Source organism: Prunus mume, linkage group LG5, assembly GCF_029339155.1.
Source record: "Prunus mume cultivar Tortuosa linkage group LG5, ASM2933915v1, whole genome shotgun sequence".
Classification (NCBI taxonomy): domain Eukaryota; kingdom Viridiplantae; phylum Streptophyta; class Magnoliopsida; order Rosales; family Rosaceae; genus Prunus; species Prunus mume.
This window is the reverse complement of record NC_142702.1, coordinates 2,354,361-2,371,159: the sequence shown is the minus strand read 5'-3', so window position 1 is coordinate 2,371,159 and position 16,799 is coordinate 2,354,361. Positions and strand designations below refer to the sequence as shown.

Below are 16,799 nucleotides of genomic sequence, written 5' to 3'. Positions count from 1 at the left end.
AGTTGCAGCTAAATTAGATCATTGCCTGACCTAATTATGTGCTATATAAAACGACGTTTGTGCTATATAAAATAAGACCAAATTATGTACAAAGAACAACGATCATAGAATAAGATGCGTCAACCTCCAAACTTGAGTGATGAGTACATGTCCTAAATAAAAGGAGAAAATATATTTGAAACAAGCAAAGGGCAAGTGGCAATCCTTGTACTAGAGCTGTATCAAATTGATTTAATAAAAAAGAATTCTAGCTACGTTCTTTGTCACTTGCTTGCCCAGCTGGATTACTAGTAACACTAAGCATGCTCATTGAAAAGACATTGGAACGTGCAATGGAAACATATCAAGGTAACAGAAGTTCCTTCCATTTTCTGCGTTGCAATTTCTAATCAAGTTGCAACCACACTAACAAAAAAACAAACCAAAAGGCAAAGCCATCATGAAAACAAGCAACTAAACAAAGTCAAAAGGACATATTCATTGATGACAATTGTATAATTTCCATTAACTTCAAAAATCATACCAATATCCAATGATAAAACAATTTAGCCAAATGTAATTAAATGGAAACTGCATTGCAGTTTCCGTTTTCTGCATTGCAATCAAAACAAATTACCACCAACAATCCTACCAGCACAACTCAAATTTATGATTTTAAAAGAAAAAAACCAACATAAACAAACAATTACACAATAACACAAAAATCCAGTGCAGTGCAAAAATGTTGAAAATGCATCAGAGAGATTCCCATTAGACTGAGTCATCACCCTCCGAATAGAGCAGATGTCCATGTTTGTTTTATCGTCACTTGCAATCCAAAACTGCAATGTAGTTTCCAGTTTTCAAAAGTCCAATTTTGAGTTCCCTTGCTCTTGGATAGTTTTACTCTTCTCTTACCCACCCAATTCCTCATCTAGGTAGCCTCTACTCTTCAAATTGGTGAGGTTGAAGGCCAAGCAAAGAACAAAAATCAAATTGTAATTAAATGAAAACTGCAATGCAGTTTCCAATTTTCAAAAGACCAATTTTGAATTCCCTTGCTCCTGGGTAGTTCTCTCTTCTCTTGCCCACCCAATTCCTCATTTAGGTAGCCTCTACTCTTCAAATTGGTGAGGTTGAAGGCCAAGGAAAGAACAAAAATCAAATTGTAATTAAATGAAAACTGCAATGCAATTTCTAGTTTCAAAAAGTCCAATTTTAAGTTTCATTCTCTTGGGTAGTTCTCTCTTCTCTTGCCCACCCAATTCCTCATCTAGGTAGCCTCTACTCTTCAAATTGGTGAGGTTGAAGGCCAAGGAAAGAGCAAAAATTCAATTGTAATTACCAAAACTGCAATGTAGTTTGTGCAAAACTGCAATGTAGTTTGTGCAAAACTACAATGTAGAACCTGTGTAAAATTTCACTGAACTAAAGCTTAAATGGTATTGCAAGATATTATATCACAGTGATGGCATCAACCATTTCCAAAGTAGCTAGATGAAATTGAATTTGATTCTTCAAAGCAGCTTCTTTTTTCTCAAGTATTTTGATTTTCACAAAATTGACCAAAAACATAATCACTTGTATCAAAAAGAAAAAAAAAAGGCAATTATACAGCAAAATTGATCCAACAACAGCAGGCCATCTTTTCAAACAAACAAACAAAAAAGAAAAAGAAAAACCTATAAAATCGTAAGGATTAACAATATTTTCAAACCCCCAATTCAAAATACATGCAAATGCATTAAAAGAGAATGAAAGAGAAAGAGGCTCTCACAGGTGGAGGAGAGTCGATCTCCTTGAAATACCCAAGCATCCTACACACACACACAAGAAAAAGCTGAACTAAGTATCAATTGACTGCTTCAAATAGCCTTATTAATCAAAAAATAGTAACCTTCTTCGTGGAGTGGGTCTCATCCCAGATGGGAAACAAATAGAAATTGTTAGTTGGGAAGAATAGCATCTTTCAATAGATAAATAAAAAATTAATAAATAACAAAGAAGTGCAAATAAAATAAAATATCATAAAACCATAAAAGATAAAACATAGGAAAGAGCAAAATGAAATGGTGTCCAGGGTGGGGGTTTCATATTTTCCTATGTTTACACAAAACAAGAATTCCTTTCAAGTCTTTTGACAAACTCAAAAGAAATTATTTCCATACCTAGACCATGAGCAGCAACATCTGTTGCAGTCATTAGCTTTAAACTTAGAGAGGACCCAATCCCTTTCTACTTGACTTTTGTCTCCATGAATTGAGAGAGCCGGCCAACCATTCATGCAGAGCTGTCGAGTGATCTGATCACATCCTTTCTTAGTATCCTTGAATATCAGTATTCTGATGTCATCCATGATATCCTCAAGCAACTTTACCAGTTTGTTAAATTGAAAGAAATCAGATATATAACCTGTAGAAAATAGCTCAAGTCTAACCATATGAAAGTTAGAAACCATAACAGCATAGACTATACCCTACTTGTAACCAGTCGTCATCGCAGGTGGTCCGAGAAGCCATGATCTGAGGCGTCATGTGTCGCGTCTGTCCAAGAGAGAGAAAGAAAGGGTGAGATCTGATTTTGGAAGGGTTTTAAACAAAAAGGGTACAAATGTATTTTACCTTTATAAATTTGACAGGCCCAATGAATTTGGGCCTCCTCTTTGGCCTAATCCAAAATAACAATTCTTTTCTAGGTATTAAAACCCAAACAAAAATGCCCAATGTCTCAAATACTAATTAGTAAAGTTAATTATGTCTAATACCTAATTTTTCTAAAATAAAATCCATCAACAAATGTTAAACTATGAATAATACCATTGATTCTCGAATTTTAAGACTGCAAGGTTAGAGAAAAATACTATTTGCGGCTTTTTGTATAGATGAATAATAGTTGTAGCGTGTTCACTAATTAGTGACGTAAATCCAATAGTAATTTACAAAGAAGAACTCGAAATCCTTTTTTATAAACAAATGTACAACCATTTTATTATAAACAATCACTTCTGCGTCTATAAAATATAATTATTTTGGACTACTTCTCCATGAAATACTTATGCTTATAAGAGCATGTCCACCCCAAAAGGCTAAGGCTAAGGCAAAGGCATGGTTGCCACTATTCAAGTGAATAGTGGCAGCCTTGCCTTTTTTGGTTCCACCCCAAAAGGCTAGGGCAAGGACAAGAAAAAAAAAATGCAACAAAATATAAACAATTTAGAAATGCAAGAAATAATATGATTATGCAAGAAAAAAATAAATATGGAAGAAAATATAAACAATTTACAAATGCAAGAAAAAAAAAGATTACAATTTACAAATATTGGAAGGAGAAGAGTTTGTATGAGGGTTTGGTGTGGAAAGTGAATAAAATTGTTATGTATTTATAGGGAAAACATCCATAATTTATTGGTTTTTTTAAAAAAAAAATTGAATTTTTGTCAATTTTTTTCGCTCCTAACATCAGCACCTTGGCCTTGAGCCCAGGCAGGATTTGCCCTTGGGCTTGCCGGGTTCTCTTTCTGCGCTGGAGGTCCAAACCCAGCTAGAGGGGGCCTCTTGCCCTAGCAAATGGCCTGTGGTGGACATGTTCTAAGTACTTTTGTTATAAACGCTTTTTATTGAAAAAAAAAATGTTGATTTTTTTGTTAAAAATGCAAGTACTTCTTAAAAAACACATGATAGGTGTTTCTCCATAAAGTGAGTACGTTTTAATTGTTCTGCCAAAGGCAACTACAAGCGCTTTTGGCTGTCATAAAGAGTTTTTAGCCAATCCAGAAGCACTCCCAAACATTCCCTAAATGAAGTCATAGCATTTTGTGAGTCACTTGCACTCTAAATAGGGGTTTGAGTTTATATGAGAGAGTGTTCAACATAATTGTGGTTCGATAGTATCTTATAGCTTAAGGTGTTATAATTGTAATGACGTGGTTATTGTATTCTAGGAGACAAGTGTCGGTCAACCATGAACAACATAGTGGCTGCAAATTGTACTAAAGACATAGTATAAAATACTAGCCTTAACCGATTATCATGTTAACCCATACTTTTTTTTGGGGGGGTCAAGTATAAGCTTTAAATATTGAGTGAAAACATAAGACCCAATAACTTACAGAATCGTGAACCTCATGATTATCACAATAAACTTCAAGCGGAAACTTAATAAATAATATGCGTACCTTGATCCATGACTTCAAGCAAAGAAGAGTATCAGGATTGTTGTGAGCTTTTGTACAGGGGAAACGGTGTTTCTCTCTCTAGCCTTTTGCACGTTAGAATTGAAAAACCCTAATATGTGTTTTTCATTAGTGTACACATAAGATGGGTATGTGCACTATTATAGGCAGAGAGATGACCCGCTTCCTAGTCAAGTCCATAATCAATTACCACCCATCACAGTAATAAAATAGGAAACCACTTCTCCTTATTTGACCAATATAATTATTCTGAATACTATTTATTAAACCAATTAAACACTTTATTTACCACATAGATCACTTCATGTGGGCCACATAGAATATTTATAAAATATTCTTACATTCTCCCACTTGGCCCATATGATAAATTTACTTAATGGTTCAATAAATAAACATTAGGCGCGCGACACCTTCAGAATAATCCTCACTTTCATATGATCAACATAAATACCGCATTTAAGCAATTCTTTAATGCGAGTCATGGCGGTTATGCATCAATAAGCGATACAATCCCTTCCATGTACTGCAACATTAGCAAATCACCTAAAACAGTCCATAAGTGAGAAGTATCATAAAAGGTCCAATGATGTCTTTGTCAAAGACTACTCCTGTTATCATTCATCCAATCTCATTTATGTATCCATATAATGGAAAACATGAAATATCATAAACAAATCAATTATTGAGCTCATAGTGTCAAACAAAATAGACTGTCATTATGCAAACCACAAACTATAGCAATTATTAGGGACTACGACCAAGACCCATTCTTACAACATGGTCATTAAATGTCTTTGGTTTTAACCCTTTTGTCAATGGGTCTGCAACCATAAGCTCTGTGCTTATGTTTTGAATAGACACTCTTTGTTTCTGAACCTCCTCCTTAACAGAAAAGTATTTCATCTCTATATGTTTAGCACCATCAGAATACTTATCATTTTTTGAGAAGAAAACAGCTGCAGCATTATCACAATAAATTTTCAACGGCTTGGCAATGGTGTCAACAACACCAAGCCCTGAAACAAAATTCTGCTGTCATAACCCATGATTTGTAGCCTTAAAGCAACCAACAAACTCGGCCTCCATAATGGATGAAGCAAGGGAAGATTGCTTTGCACTTTTCCAGGAAATTGCTCCTCCAGCTAGTAGAAACAAATATCCAAAAGTTGATCTTCTAGTATCAACACATCCACCAAAATCTGAGTCTGAATAACCAATTACTTCCAAGTTATCAGACCTTTTAAATATGAGCATATAGTTTTTGGTTCCTTGCAAGTATCTCATTACTTTCTTTGCGGCTTTCCAGTGATCAATTCCTGGATTGCTTTGGTACCTGCCCAACATCCGAACTACAAAACGATGGCTGGCACAGTGCAGTCTGTGCATACATTAGGCTTCCTACAGCGGATGCATAAGGAATACTCTCCATTTGTTTGCGTTCCAATTCATTTTGCGGGCATTGCATAAGGCTAAACTTATCCCCTTTCTGAATTGGAGCAACACTAGGCGAACAATTTTCCATACCAAATCTCTCTAGAACTCTTTCAATATATGTTTTCTGAGACAAACCAACTATACCATGTGACCTATCACGGAATATCTCAATTCCTATCACATAAGATGCCTCATTCATATCTTTCATTTCAAAGTTCTTTGAGAGAAATTTCTTGGTTTCATGTAATAAACCAAGATCACTACTAGCAAGCAAAATGTCATCAACATACAGAATCAAGAATATAAATTTACTCCCACTGACCTTCAAATATATACACCGATCAACAGTGTTTTCCTTAAAACCGAAGGAAATAATGATATCATTAAACTTAAGATACCATTGTCGGGAAGCCTGCTTAAGTCCGTATATTGACTTCTTTAGTTTACAGACCATGTGTTCCTTTCCCTTTAATGAGAAGCCTTCTGGTTTATCCATATAGACTTCTTCTTCCAAACTCCCATTCAAAAAAGCGATCTTCACATCCATTTGATGTAACTCCAAATCATAATGAGCTACCAATGCCATAATGATTCTGAGTGAGTCCTTTTTAGAAACTGGTGAAAAGGTCTCCTTATAATCAATGCCTTCCTTCTGAGTGAAACCTTTGGCCACTAGTCTGGCTTTATATCTCTCTATATTGCCATTTGAGTTGCATTTAGTCTTAAAAACCCACTTACATCCAACTTGCTTGCAACCCTCAGGCAATTCAACGAGATCCCAGACTTCATTCTGTTCCATTGATTTCAACTCATCATGCATGGCATCAATCCATTTAGCAGAATCAACACAATTAATGGCTTGTGAAAATAAAACCGGATCCTTATCCCTACATCAAAATCAGATTCATGTAGATAAACCACGTAATCATGCGAAATAGCAGATCTCCTTTCTCTTTGAGATTGTCTTAATGTTATTTCTTGTGGTTCTTCCACTGCATTTTCATTTGTGATAGTCTCATTATGGAGTGGTTGGTCATTGATTTGTTGTTCAACACTGCTTTGTGGTTCAGCATGTGTAGGAACAACAACTTCCTTATAAGGCACGGGTGAAGGGACATGCACCATAACCTCCTGAATGACCACTTATTTAGTTTTTCCACTCCCACTGACTTCACCACTTTCAATGAATCTGGCATTACCGGTTTCTACAATTCTCGTACTATGATTAGGACAATAAAACCTATATCCTTTGGATTTTTCTGGTTAACCAATAAAGTAACCACTGATCGTTCTAAAATCCAATTTCTTTTCATGTGGATTATAAATTCTTATTTTTGCTGGGCAACCCCAAACATGAAGATGCCTTAAACTGGGTTTCCTTCCTGTCCACAGTTCAAATGGTGTTTTTGAAACTGCCTTACTAGGAACCCTGTTTAATAAATATACAGCAGTCTTATGAGCATGCATCCACAAAAATATAGGCAATGACGAATTACTTAACATACTCCTAACCATATCCATAAGTGTACATTTACGCCTTTCAGCAACACCATTCTGCTGTGGCGTACCTGGCATAGTGTATTGAGCACAAATGCCATGCTTTTCTAGGAGTTTTGCAAATGGACCAGGACATTGACCTGATTCATTATATTTTCCATAAAATTCACCACCCCTATCTGATCTGACAACTTTCACCTTTTTATCTAATTGTCTTTCAACTTCGGTAATGAACACTTCAAGAATGTTCACTGCCTCAGATTTTTCCTTCAATAGATAAACATAGCCATAACGTGAAAAATCATCTATGAAGGTGATGAAATATTTTTCTCCAGTAAAAGATGGAGCATCAAAAGGTCCACAAATGTCTGTATGAATAATTTCAAGAAGCCCTGAACTTCTTGTGGCTCCTTTCTTGGTGTGTTTGGTTTGTTTACCCTTAATACAATCCACACACACACCAAGATCAGTAAAATCTAGGTTCGAAAGAGCCTCATTCTTTACTAATCTTTCCAACCTTTCTCTGGATATATGACCCGGTCATTTATGCCACAAGAAGGATGAATTTTCATCAATTAGGCTACGTTTAGTCCCAACATTATGATGCAGAGTCAAAACTGTTTCAGTAAAAATATTATCAAGCTTTAACTTGTATAATCCATCAATTAAAATACCAGAACCAACAAAAGAGGTATTCTTAAATAAACTGAAACATCCATTACCAAACTTAAAGGAAAAACCATCATGGTCAAGTCTAGAAATTGAAATCAAGTTTCTGGAAAAATTAGGAACATAAAATGTTTGAAATAAATCTAAATTATGCCCAGTATCCAAAATTAAACGAAAGGTTCCAATGGCTTCAACTGGAGCTTTGACTTGATTCCCCATAAAGATGAAATTTTCATTTGGATTTAAAGTTTGGGTCGTAAGGAATCCTTACATCGAATTAGAGACATGAACAGTAGCACCAGAGTCAACCCACCAAGTATTGTAAGGAACTTCAGCCAAATTTGATTTGAAACATATGAAAGCCAAAAGCTTACCTTTCTTTTCGAACCATGCTTTGCGTTTTGGGCAATCTTTCTGATAATGCCCTGTCCTTCTACATAAATGGCATATATCACTCTTTTGTTCCTTCCTCTGAGCCTAAGTAACATTAGCAGGTTCACTACTCTTGGACGATCCTCCTTTCTTGCCATTTCCAGGCTTTCTTCCATATTTCTTTCCAGCTCCTTGAGTTACAAGATGAATGGAATGGTCCCCTTGTTGCTTAAGTCTTCCCTCTTCTTGAACAAGCATGTTGGACAATTCATCCACATTCCACTTGTCCTTAATGGTGTTGTAGTTAATTTGGAACGGTCCATACTGAGGAGGCAAAAAGTTCAAAATAAATTGAACAAGGAATGACTCATCCACACTCATCCCCAGGGTCTTTAGTTTTGCTGCTACATTAGTCATTTCAAGAACATGCTCACGCATGCCTTGCGTACCATCAAATTTCTTGGTGGTAAGCTCAGCTATTAATGTCCCTGCAAGGGACTTGTCAGCAGATCTTGAAACGTTTTTCAACATTCTACAAGTATTCTGAGCGGTTTCAGCTTGAGGAAGCGCAGTCTTTATGTTGTTTGCTACAGTCATTCGCATAAACATAATGCTCAATCTATTCGATCTTTCCCAAGCCTTATGGAAAGACTTTTCTTCACTGCTGCTATTGTCAGTAAGAGCAGCGTGAGTTTCTCAGATTCGGAGTGCTAAATCAAGATCCATAACACCTAAGTGAAATTGGACTTGTTCACACCAATCTGAGAAATTTGTTCCATTAAGTTTTGGAATAGATGGAGCAAGTGAATGAAGCGAAACAGGCACTGACACTGCAATTAAATGCTCACAACATTAATCCTTTGAGTTATCAACACGTACACAAAAAATAATCAGAATTACATACATAATCTGACAACCAGTAAATGTATCATCACAACTCTCCTTTGGGTAGATACCATGACAATACCATTAAACAATTAGGATGCATTTATATCACATTATTGGCAACTGTATATCCATAATTAGGCAAGCTTTGCTATCTTTGGATATCCAAAACTAACCCAAATAAAGCACATCCAGATTACCACAGTTATATCAACAATCATCAGAATAATTGATCTACCTTTGGGTGACCCATAAATATCTCATGACTATTGAAAATCAACGTACTCATGTCAAAATCTTTAACGAAACATAACAAGATTCCATTCATTTATATGCATCATCTTACCATGAGTAATTGATTGATTATCATTTAATTTGAATTCATGGAACTTTCTAGTTTGGCCACTTTGGTGACTAACAAACAACTCATGATATGAATATCAAATTAATTGAACAACAATGATATTGATAAGCAATAAACATGCGTCACTTACTGAACCCATAATATTTATATTCACTATAAGTCATATTGCTTAGATACTCATGCAATTCGTGTATAAAGTGATTTGACATTAATTTACAATGAAGAACCCACAGCAACAGCCCACGACAACAATTATTAATTTTATAACCAGTTACAGTTATAGAAATCAAGGTCAATCACGCAAACACAATCTGTTCTTTCATAGTTCGATTAAATTAATAAATCAAACCTTATCATAGTAAAGGAAAATCATGAGAGTTCTCAACCATGCTCTGATACCAAATGTAAGCTTTAAATATTGAGTGAAAACATAAGACCCAATAACTTACAGAATCGTGAACCTTATGATTATCACAATAAACTTCAGGCGGAAACTTAATAAATAATATGCGTACCTTGATCCATGACTTCAAGTAAAGAAGAGTATCAGGATTGTTGTGAGCTTTTGTACAGGGGAAACGGTGTTTCTCTCTCTAGCCTTTTGCACATTAGAATTGAAAAACCCTAATACGTGTTTTTCATTAGTGTACACATAAGATGGGTATGTGCACTATTATAGGCAGAGAGAGGACCCGTTTCCTAGTCAAGCCCATAATCAATTACCACCCATCACAGTAATAAAATAGGAAACCACTTCTCCTTATTTGACCAATATAATTATTCTGAATACTATTTATTAAACCAATTAAACACTTTATTTACCACATAGATCACTTCATGTGGGCCACATAGAATATTTATAAAATATTCTTACATCAAGTACTTCATGTTTATGTAGCAATTTTTTTGCTCATGTGTATGCATTAAATTGTGGATTTAATTACATTAATGTTTCTTGAATTTCATATGAGAATAATATAGTAATTAGACACTATTTTCCAACATATAGGTCCCTTTTAACATTGAATTGACTCTCATATTATTGTTCAAATATGTGATTTAACACTCAAAATGTGACAATTAATATGTAAAAAATAGGCTATTTAAAAGCAATAGTCTATAAATTTGTGCCCGATTCGTATTTTGATATTTGAAAATAAAACTGGTGAGGTGCTACAACAATCATTTTTTGAGTTTAATGACTAAAATGCGAATCATTTTTTGAGTTAATGACTAAAATGCGAATCATGCACAAATAAAAAAAAGTGTTGAAAAAAATAATATGGGATGGTCGTTTTGAGTTGGGCAGTTTTGGAAATACAAAACCAGCCATTGAAGTGTATAGATTGCAGTTTAGCTGGATCAAGATAACACTCTTTTATAGCAAATTAATGACATGTTTTAAAAATACTTCGTGACGCCTATTATACAAAAATGGCGTAATTGACGATCGGTAATTTAGTAAAGAAATCGTACATGAGTCGCTCTCTTTTCCTCTTCGAGCTTTTCCGATAAAACCACACCCAAAAAAATAACATTTTGAAGAAACTGACAAAACACTGCGCACGTAACATCAAGAAAGAAAAAACCCAACAAAAACAAAACATTACTGAGCACGCAACTCACTTCCACTCCAGGACAAAAAAATATCAGGTAAGGCAGAGTCTATGTGAAATCTGTGTTTTCCAGAATCTGATTGGTTCACTACTTCTTATTTCAAATGCGTTAAAACCATTTTCTGACGGTTTTCCCCATCTTCCAATGAAAATAAGAAACGTGGCTTAAATCGTAACATATTGAACACATCAAATCATTGCTCTCGCTCAACCTCCACGCTCCCTCCTCGCCTATAAATCCCAGCTGGAACAGATGGCTTCGACTTCTCCTCCTCTGACACCTTTCTCTTTCCTGTTCGCTTTAGGGTTCGTCTCTCTCGCTCTCTCTCTCTATTTGAGTGTTTGATTTTTCAAAATTTTGATAATTTATTATTTATTCATTGAAGGGGAGCGGATAGGGACCATCTCTCTGTGAATTACAGGTTCTACTTTGAGGAGGTTGGTTTCTCTGCGAACAGGTGAGTCGTAGATTGCTCTTCTGTCACTAATCGTTTTTGGGTTCTGCTTGTTTTGATGAAATATATTCAAAATGGTTGAAGACGCTCAGAACTTTATGTATATGTTAAAATATGTGATTATGATGGTGGGTTTTGTGTTTTGATGGAAACCCAGGTGCTAATTCCGAGTTAGTGATGTTAACAATAAGAAATTAAGGTTCTTTTGTGCAGATTATGAATTTTTTTGCAAGTTTTTAGCTTGATGAGTTGGTTAAAGTGGTTTGTGTCTTTATTTTTTCATTGGCCATGGTGAATTAGCTTAAAGTTGATTACATGACTTCTTCTTTCAAGACTTGAAAAGGGGATATGTATGTTAGAGGTTAGGTTTTCTGATGAGTATGTTTTATGTACTAATATAAATCTATGAAGAAATCAATGACTCAGTACCACGAAAAAGAATTCGAATTCGTCATAACCATCCATTTACTCCCTTCTTTCTTTAAAAAAAATAGAGAGAGAAAATGAAAGGTAGGAACAAGCATGTGGAAGGGCTTTTGAGTATTGTTCATGAGCTGTCTGATAAGCTAATTTCTTCAAAGCTATGTAGCGCAATATTATATGAGTTTTTAGATTGTCTCAATATTTCCTAGCCTTGTATCGAGAACAAGGGGATTAGTTTCAATTTTTGTTTTGAGGTTTTTTTTGTAAGGTTCATTGAGTTTACAGAAAGATCCACGTATTTTCTTCTGATGGTGATTTTACCTTAACTAGGTATTTTAATTTGTTAGGACAAAGAGGGCAATGTTCCTGTCAATAGTTGTATGCTCCAATCGCTAATATCTGCCACAATGTTGAGCAAATATATGTGTTTAATGTTTGGATTATTGTGTTTTATTTTTTTCAGTAAAGCATTTTAGCAGAAGTATGATTATGTGGTTATTATGCTGACTGGCGAATTTTCATGAAGGTTTTAGCCTGTTATTTTCATGAAGGTTTTAGCCAAGGCTTGTTGTATCAAATGCCCACAAATAGGCATAAGCTGATGCGTAGCTCTTGAGTTGCAAAGCATAACCAATCAGAAAAGCTAATCTCTGAATTTACATTGATGGAACTCTCTCGGACAAGATGAAAAAATTGCAAAATTTATTCCCTGCTCTTCTGTTAACCCGTCTTTGTTTCTGTCTCTCTGTCTCTGTCTCTGTTTCTGTCTCTGTCTCTCTCTGTCTCTCTCTCTGTCATGATGGATGAACTACACACTTTTCTTTTCAATGGACATTCATGTTCTTGCAAAGTTGTATTTTCTGTTTAACCGGTTGAACAATTAAAAGAATAAAGAATGTTACCGAAAGTTTTCACCTTATAAATCTTAGGGTGGCAAAGTGAAAACTACTAATACTGTCATACACCAAGGGTTATTTTTCCCTAGCAGAAAAAGAAAAGTAAAAAGCAACCATTCTTTTTCGTTCCTAACTTTTAAATGATATGTCTAGTTAAATGGAACTCTTTCATTTGTACGAGTTTCATATTCGGTCTTCATAGTTAGAATTGTCATTAGAGCTTCAATAATTATCTCAACTTTAGCCAAGTCATTGTGACCCATGAAGCATGGTTCTGTCCAGTGTGACTGAATGGAAGTCCCAACCACAAGTTAGAAGGTTATGAAATATTAGAAGACGTGCAAATATTATATGAAGGCAATGAAAACATTAGGGAAAAAAGTAAGGCAAAAACAAAACAACAATAGATGGAACAGAAGACATTTTGTTGTGTGATACAAGGGTGTTTGTTGGAAGTTGGTGACAGTGATGGCTAGTTAGTCTTTGTCAAGAGTCAGTTGAAGAAATGGTAGGTTTTCTTCTTGGAATGAAATAAAGGGATTGAATTTATTATTGTTGTTGAGTTTTTGGGTTTCCAATACTGTATCTGTGGGTTTTGGCATCCAGCGAATTGAATATACATTTCAGATTGTGCATGTTTTATACTCATATACTTGCAGGAATTGCAGATATTTTATACTTGTATTGCTAGGTAGTTGCAGGAATGGTGTTCTCTACTTTTTGCTTTGTCCTGTAAACAATGAATTGTCTATTTGTCAGTATGGTTTCACTGTGATTTGGGACAGCAGAAGTAAGAAATGTCTACGCCTTATGGGGTGTCATTGTCAGTCTCTTCTGTATGTGTCGAATATTGGAGAGTTGCTGCTATAATTTCTTTGTTTCTCCCTTTATTTTGTTGAATGTCATGAAAGTATCTGGTTAGAAGTATAAGGTCTTTTTAATCCAACTATGAAGCCATTAATCATCAATGAAGATAGCAAAGCATGATTAAATCATCATGTGTGAACAATAAGAATAAAGCAGAAAGCCATCTTTTTCTTCATAAATTTTTCATTGAATAGGGTTGACCATCTAGTAATATGGTTCTTTGGAAGGGTATATAGTAAAGGAAGGGACACACTGATTTTCTGTTTGATTTCTTTGGTAAAGTTTGAGGGTGCATACACTTGATTGATGCATCTGATGTTGTATTATACTTTTTAAAATGTAAAAAATTTCCTATTAATATGCAGGGCCCTGAAAAATGATTTCTAATGGAAACTTATCTGCTCCTGTTTCCCTTATGTACAAGTGAAACCTTAAGGTCTTTCTTGATTATTATCCATTTGAATTTTGTTTTCGTTTTTGTGAAACCAATGTAATAATATTTAAATAACCAAGATGAGTATTCAGAGCCAACCTCAAACTAAGTTTAGGTAACTGATAAGATCCTCTTAGGGTGTCATGGTTAAAGTATACAATTAAAGAGTCATTTTCCCTCGAGTATGGTACTTAGAAATGACGATTTACATTTCCATATAGTTTTTCTGTCACAGCAAAGATATGGACTGGTCATTTCATGTCTTGTTCTAAAGATTTAAACTACTATGTTGAATTTAATTTAGTGGGTGAATTGTAGATGTCAGGTGGGGAGAGATTTCTACCCTGTGGTTGTGTTATCATATATTTTTGGAGACCTTAAGGAATTATGGTGCAGGAAAATTTAAAAAAAATGGAGCACAACGAGACAGGGTGCCAAGCTCCTCCTGAAGCTCCCAAGCTCTGTGCCAACAACTGCGGATTCTTTGGAAGTGCAGCAACAATGAATTTGTGTTCCAAATGCCACAAGGACTTGGTATTGAAGCAAGAACAGGCTAAAGTTGCTGCAGCATCCATTGATTGTGCTGTGAATGGCAATCCCAATGACAGAGGGAAGGAGCCTATTGCTACTGTTGATGTAGATGTACAAGCTGGGTCTGCAGATTTGATGCTCATCTCAACACAGGCTTCCTCTACTCCATCTTTGGACATTAAGAGTGAGGAGAAGGTGAAGGAGACTCCAAACAGGTGCGGAACTTGCAAGAAACGTGTTGGTCTAACCGGCTTCAATTGCCGTTGTGGAAATCTCTTTTGTTCGCTCCATCGTTACTCGGATAAACACAACTGCCCCTATGATTACCGAAGTGCTGCTCAGGATGCTATAGCAAAAGCCAACCCGGTTGTGAAGGCAGAAAAGCTGGACAAAATCTGATAAATGTCTCGGAATGAGGGTTCATCTTTTTATCTATTGCACACATGCTCTCATTTCTACCCATGTGGCTTCTGCTTATGTTAAGTTGATCTTGTTGTGTTAGGTCTCGTGTTATAGATGGTTGGAAGCTGTTGTGGGAGTATTTCAAATGTCAGGAACGATTGTGTGTAATAATCCCAGCCTTTGGTGAGGGCCAGGAGGCTGTCACTTGGCTTTGCTATGGATGATGTTTTGGATCTTGTTTATTTTGCTTGTTGAGTATTTAATTTAAGCCAAAGTAGTAGTATGCTCAAGTAACGCGCGTGTAATGCTTGTAGTTTTTTTCTCTCGGCCTTACCCTCATTTGGTTGTTCGGCTTGGATTGAATTGGAGTTGAGTACTAGCCAAGGTCTCTTTGAATCCAACATTTATAAGTTAATCAAACAATAGTGAAAATAGTTCAATCAAACCCACCCAAAGTTGGAAAATGGAAGAATTTTCAGAAATTCTAATAACTTCTTAATACTATTCCCCTAACTTTAAATATAAATATGCTCCAGTCATGTTTTTATAACACGTGAAACACATGCTGTTGACTAGATTAATATGTGTCCTAGTTAATACTATAAATACATAATAAAGAGGAACACTTCCATCTTATACTCTTCTTATATAGATTTATGTATTAATAGAGTACACGTACAATAAATTAAACGAAGAATACAAGGAGGATGTAGCTAGCACATAGATTTATATATGAATAGAGTACACGCGGAACAAATTAAACGAAGAATACAAAAAGGATGTAGCTAGCATTCCTCGGTACCAAATAGCATGCCAATTAATACTACATGGACCAGATTAATCTGTATCTTAATTAAGCCTAATATTTATACTAAAAATAAATAATAAGATGTATATGCTGAACCTTTTAGGTAGGATGAGCATAGGGCCCACACACGCCCATCCTAATCTTAATATTGTTGGAAGTTGAGGTCAGACGCTGGTGGTGGGGCCGGGTCATCTGCGACCGACCCTTTTTGCCCACTTGCTATCCAACAAGGTACGTCGGCCACGTGTGAACCGCGTGGCATCCAATCAGAGCCGTCTATCTCACCGTGTTTGACTTTGCGATAACAATTAGTCACTATCCTTTGGACCCAGTCAAGTGGTGGGCTCAACCCACAGCGGTTCTCAGATCATGCCGCTGCATTAATTTATTATTAGTGCTCAGAGAGAGAAACAGCTGCGCTCTTTCAAAACCATGGCCGTGAAAAGACTTTGAAATTCCCTAACAACACAACCTATTTCTAAAAAGGATATTATTTCCCTTCTTACTATGAAAGAGGCATTTTTATTTTCTACGAATCAAAGATTGATATATATATATATAAATAATTTATTAAAAATATAAATTGTGATTAACAGAAAAATGGGAATTCCTACTTCGAGAAAAAGACGTGGATATTTTCCTTTAAAAAATAAAATCAAAAGAGAAACTGGGCCAACGGGTAAGTACAAACCATTTTCATGTACTTGTCCTTGAGTTACATTTTAGTGCTCTAACTAAATTATTCGCTCAAACTTAATATTCTTTTTAATTGGACTAGACTTCGTTGGTTTTTCTCTCATTCTATATTCCTATTCCGTAGTTACAACATTGAATCAATGTCATAATTTTCACACATTGATATTGTTCCGAACTTATATTAACCAAAATAGAAACATTGTAGTTAAAATCTTAACGTAACATGGGGAAAGTAGGTGAACGAAACTGAAATAGTTTTTGCGTTGTTTATTTTTTCTTT

General features: G+C 35.4%; 1 protein-coding gene and 1 non-coding gene across 2 annotated transcripts; one reads left to right on the top strand and one right to left on the bottom strand.

Annotated features, from left to right (window-relative positions):
- Nucleotides 1–729: 729 nt before the first annotated feature.
- LOC148916624 (small nucleolar RNA R44/J54/Z268 family) lies at nt 730–815 on the bottom strand. Its single transcript, XR_016127578.1, has one exon. It is a non-coding gene; the product is annotated as a small nucleolar RNA R44/J54/Z268 family (small nucleolar RNA).
- Nucleotides 816–11,235: 10,420 nt separating this feature from the next.
- LOC103330499 (zinc finger A20 and AN1 domain-containing stress-associated protein 8-like) lies at nt 11,236–15,305 on the top strand. The gene is made up of 3 exons (XM_008233090.3): nt 11,236–11,314; nt 11,395–11,466; nt 14,479–15,305. Exon 3 carries the CDS (start codon nt 14,494–14,496, stop codon nt 15,010–15,012), a length of 519 nt encoding a protein of 172 aa, XP_008231312.1. The 5' UTR covers nt 11,236–11,314; nt 11,395–11,466; nt 14,479–14,493; the 3' UTR covers nt 15,013–15,305.
- The last annotated feature ends 1,494 nt before the right edge of the window (nt 15,306–16,799 follow it).

Bases quoted from the DNA above. Each gene is read 5' to 3' on its own strand.
- LOC103330499 (XM_008233090.3), top strand. From the start codon at position 14,494: ATGGAGCACAACGAGACAGGGTGCCAAGCTCCTCCTGAAGCTCCCAAG.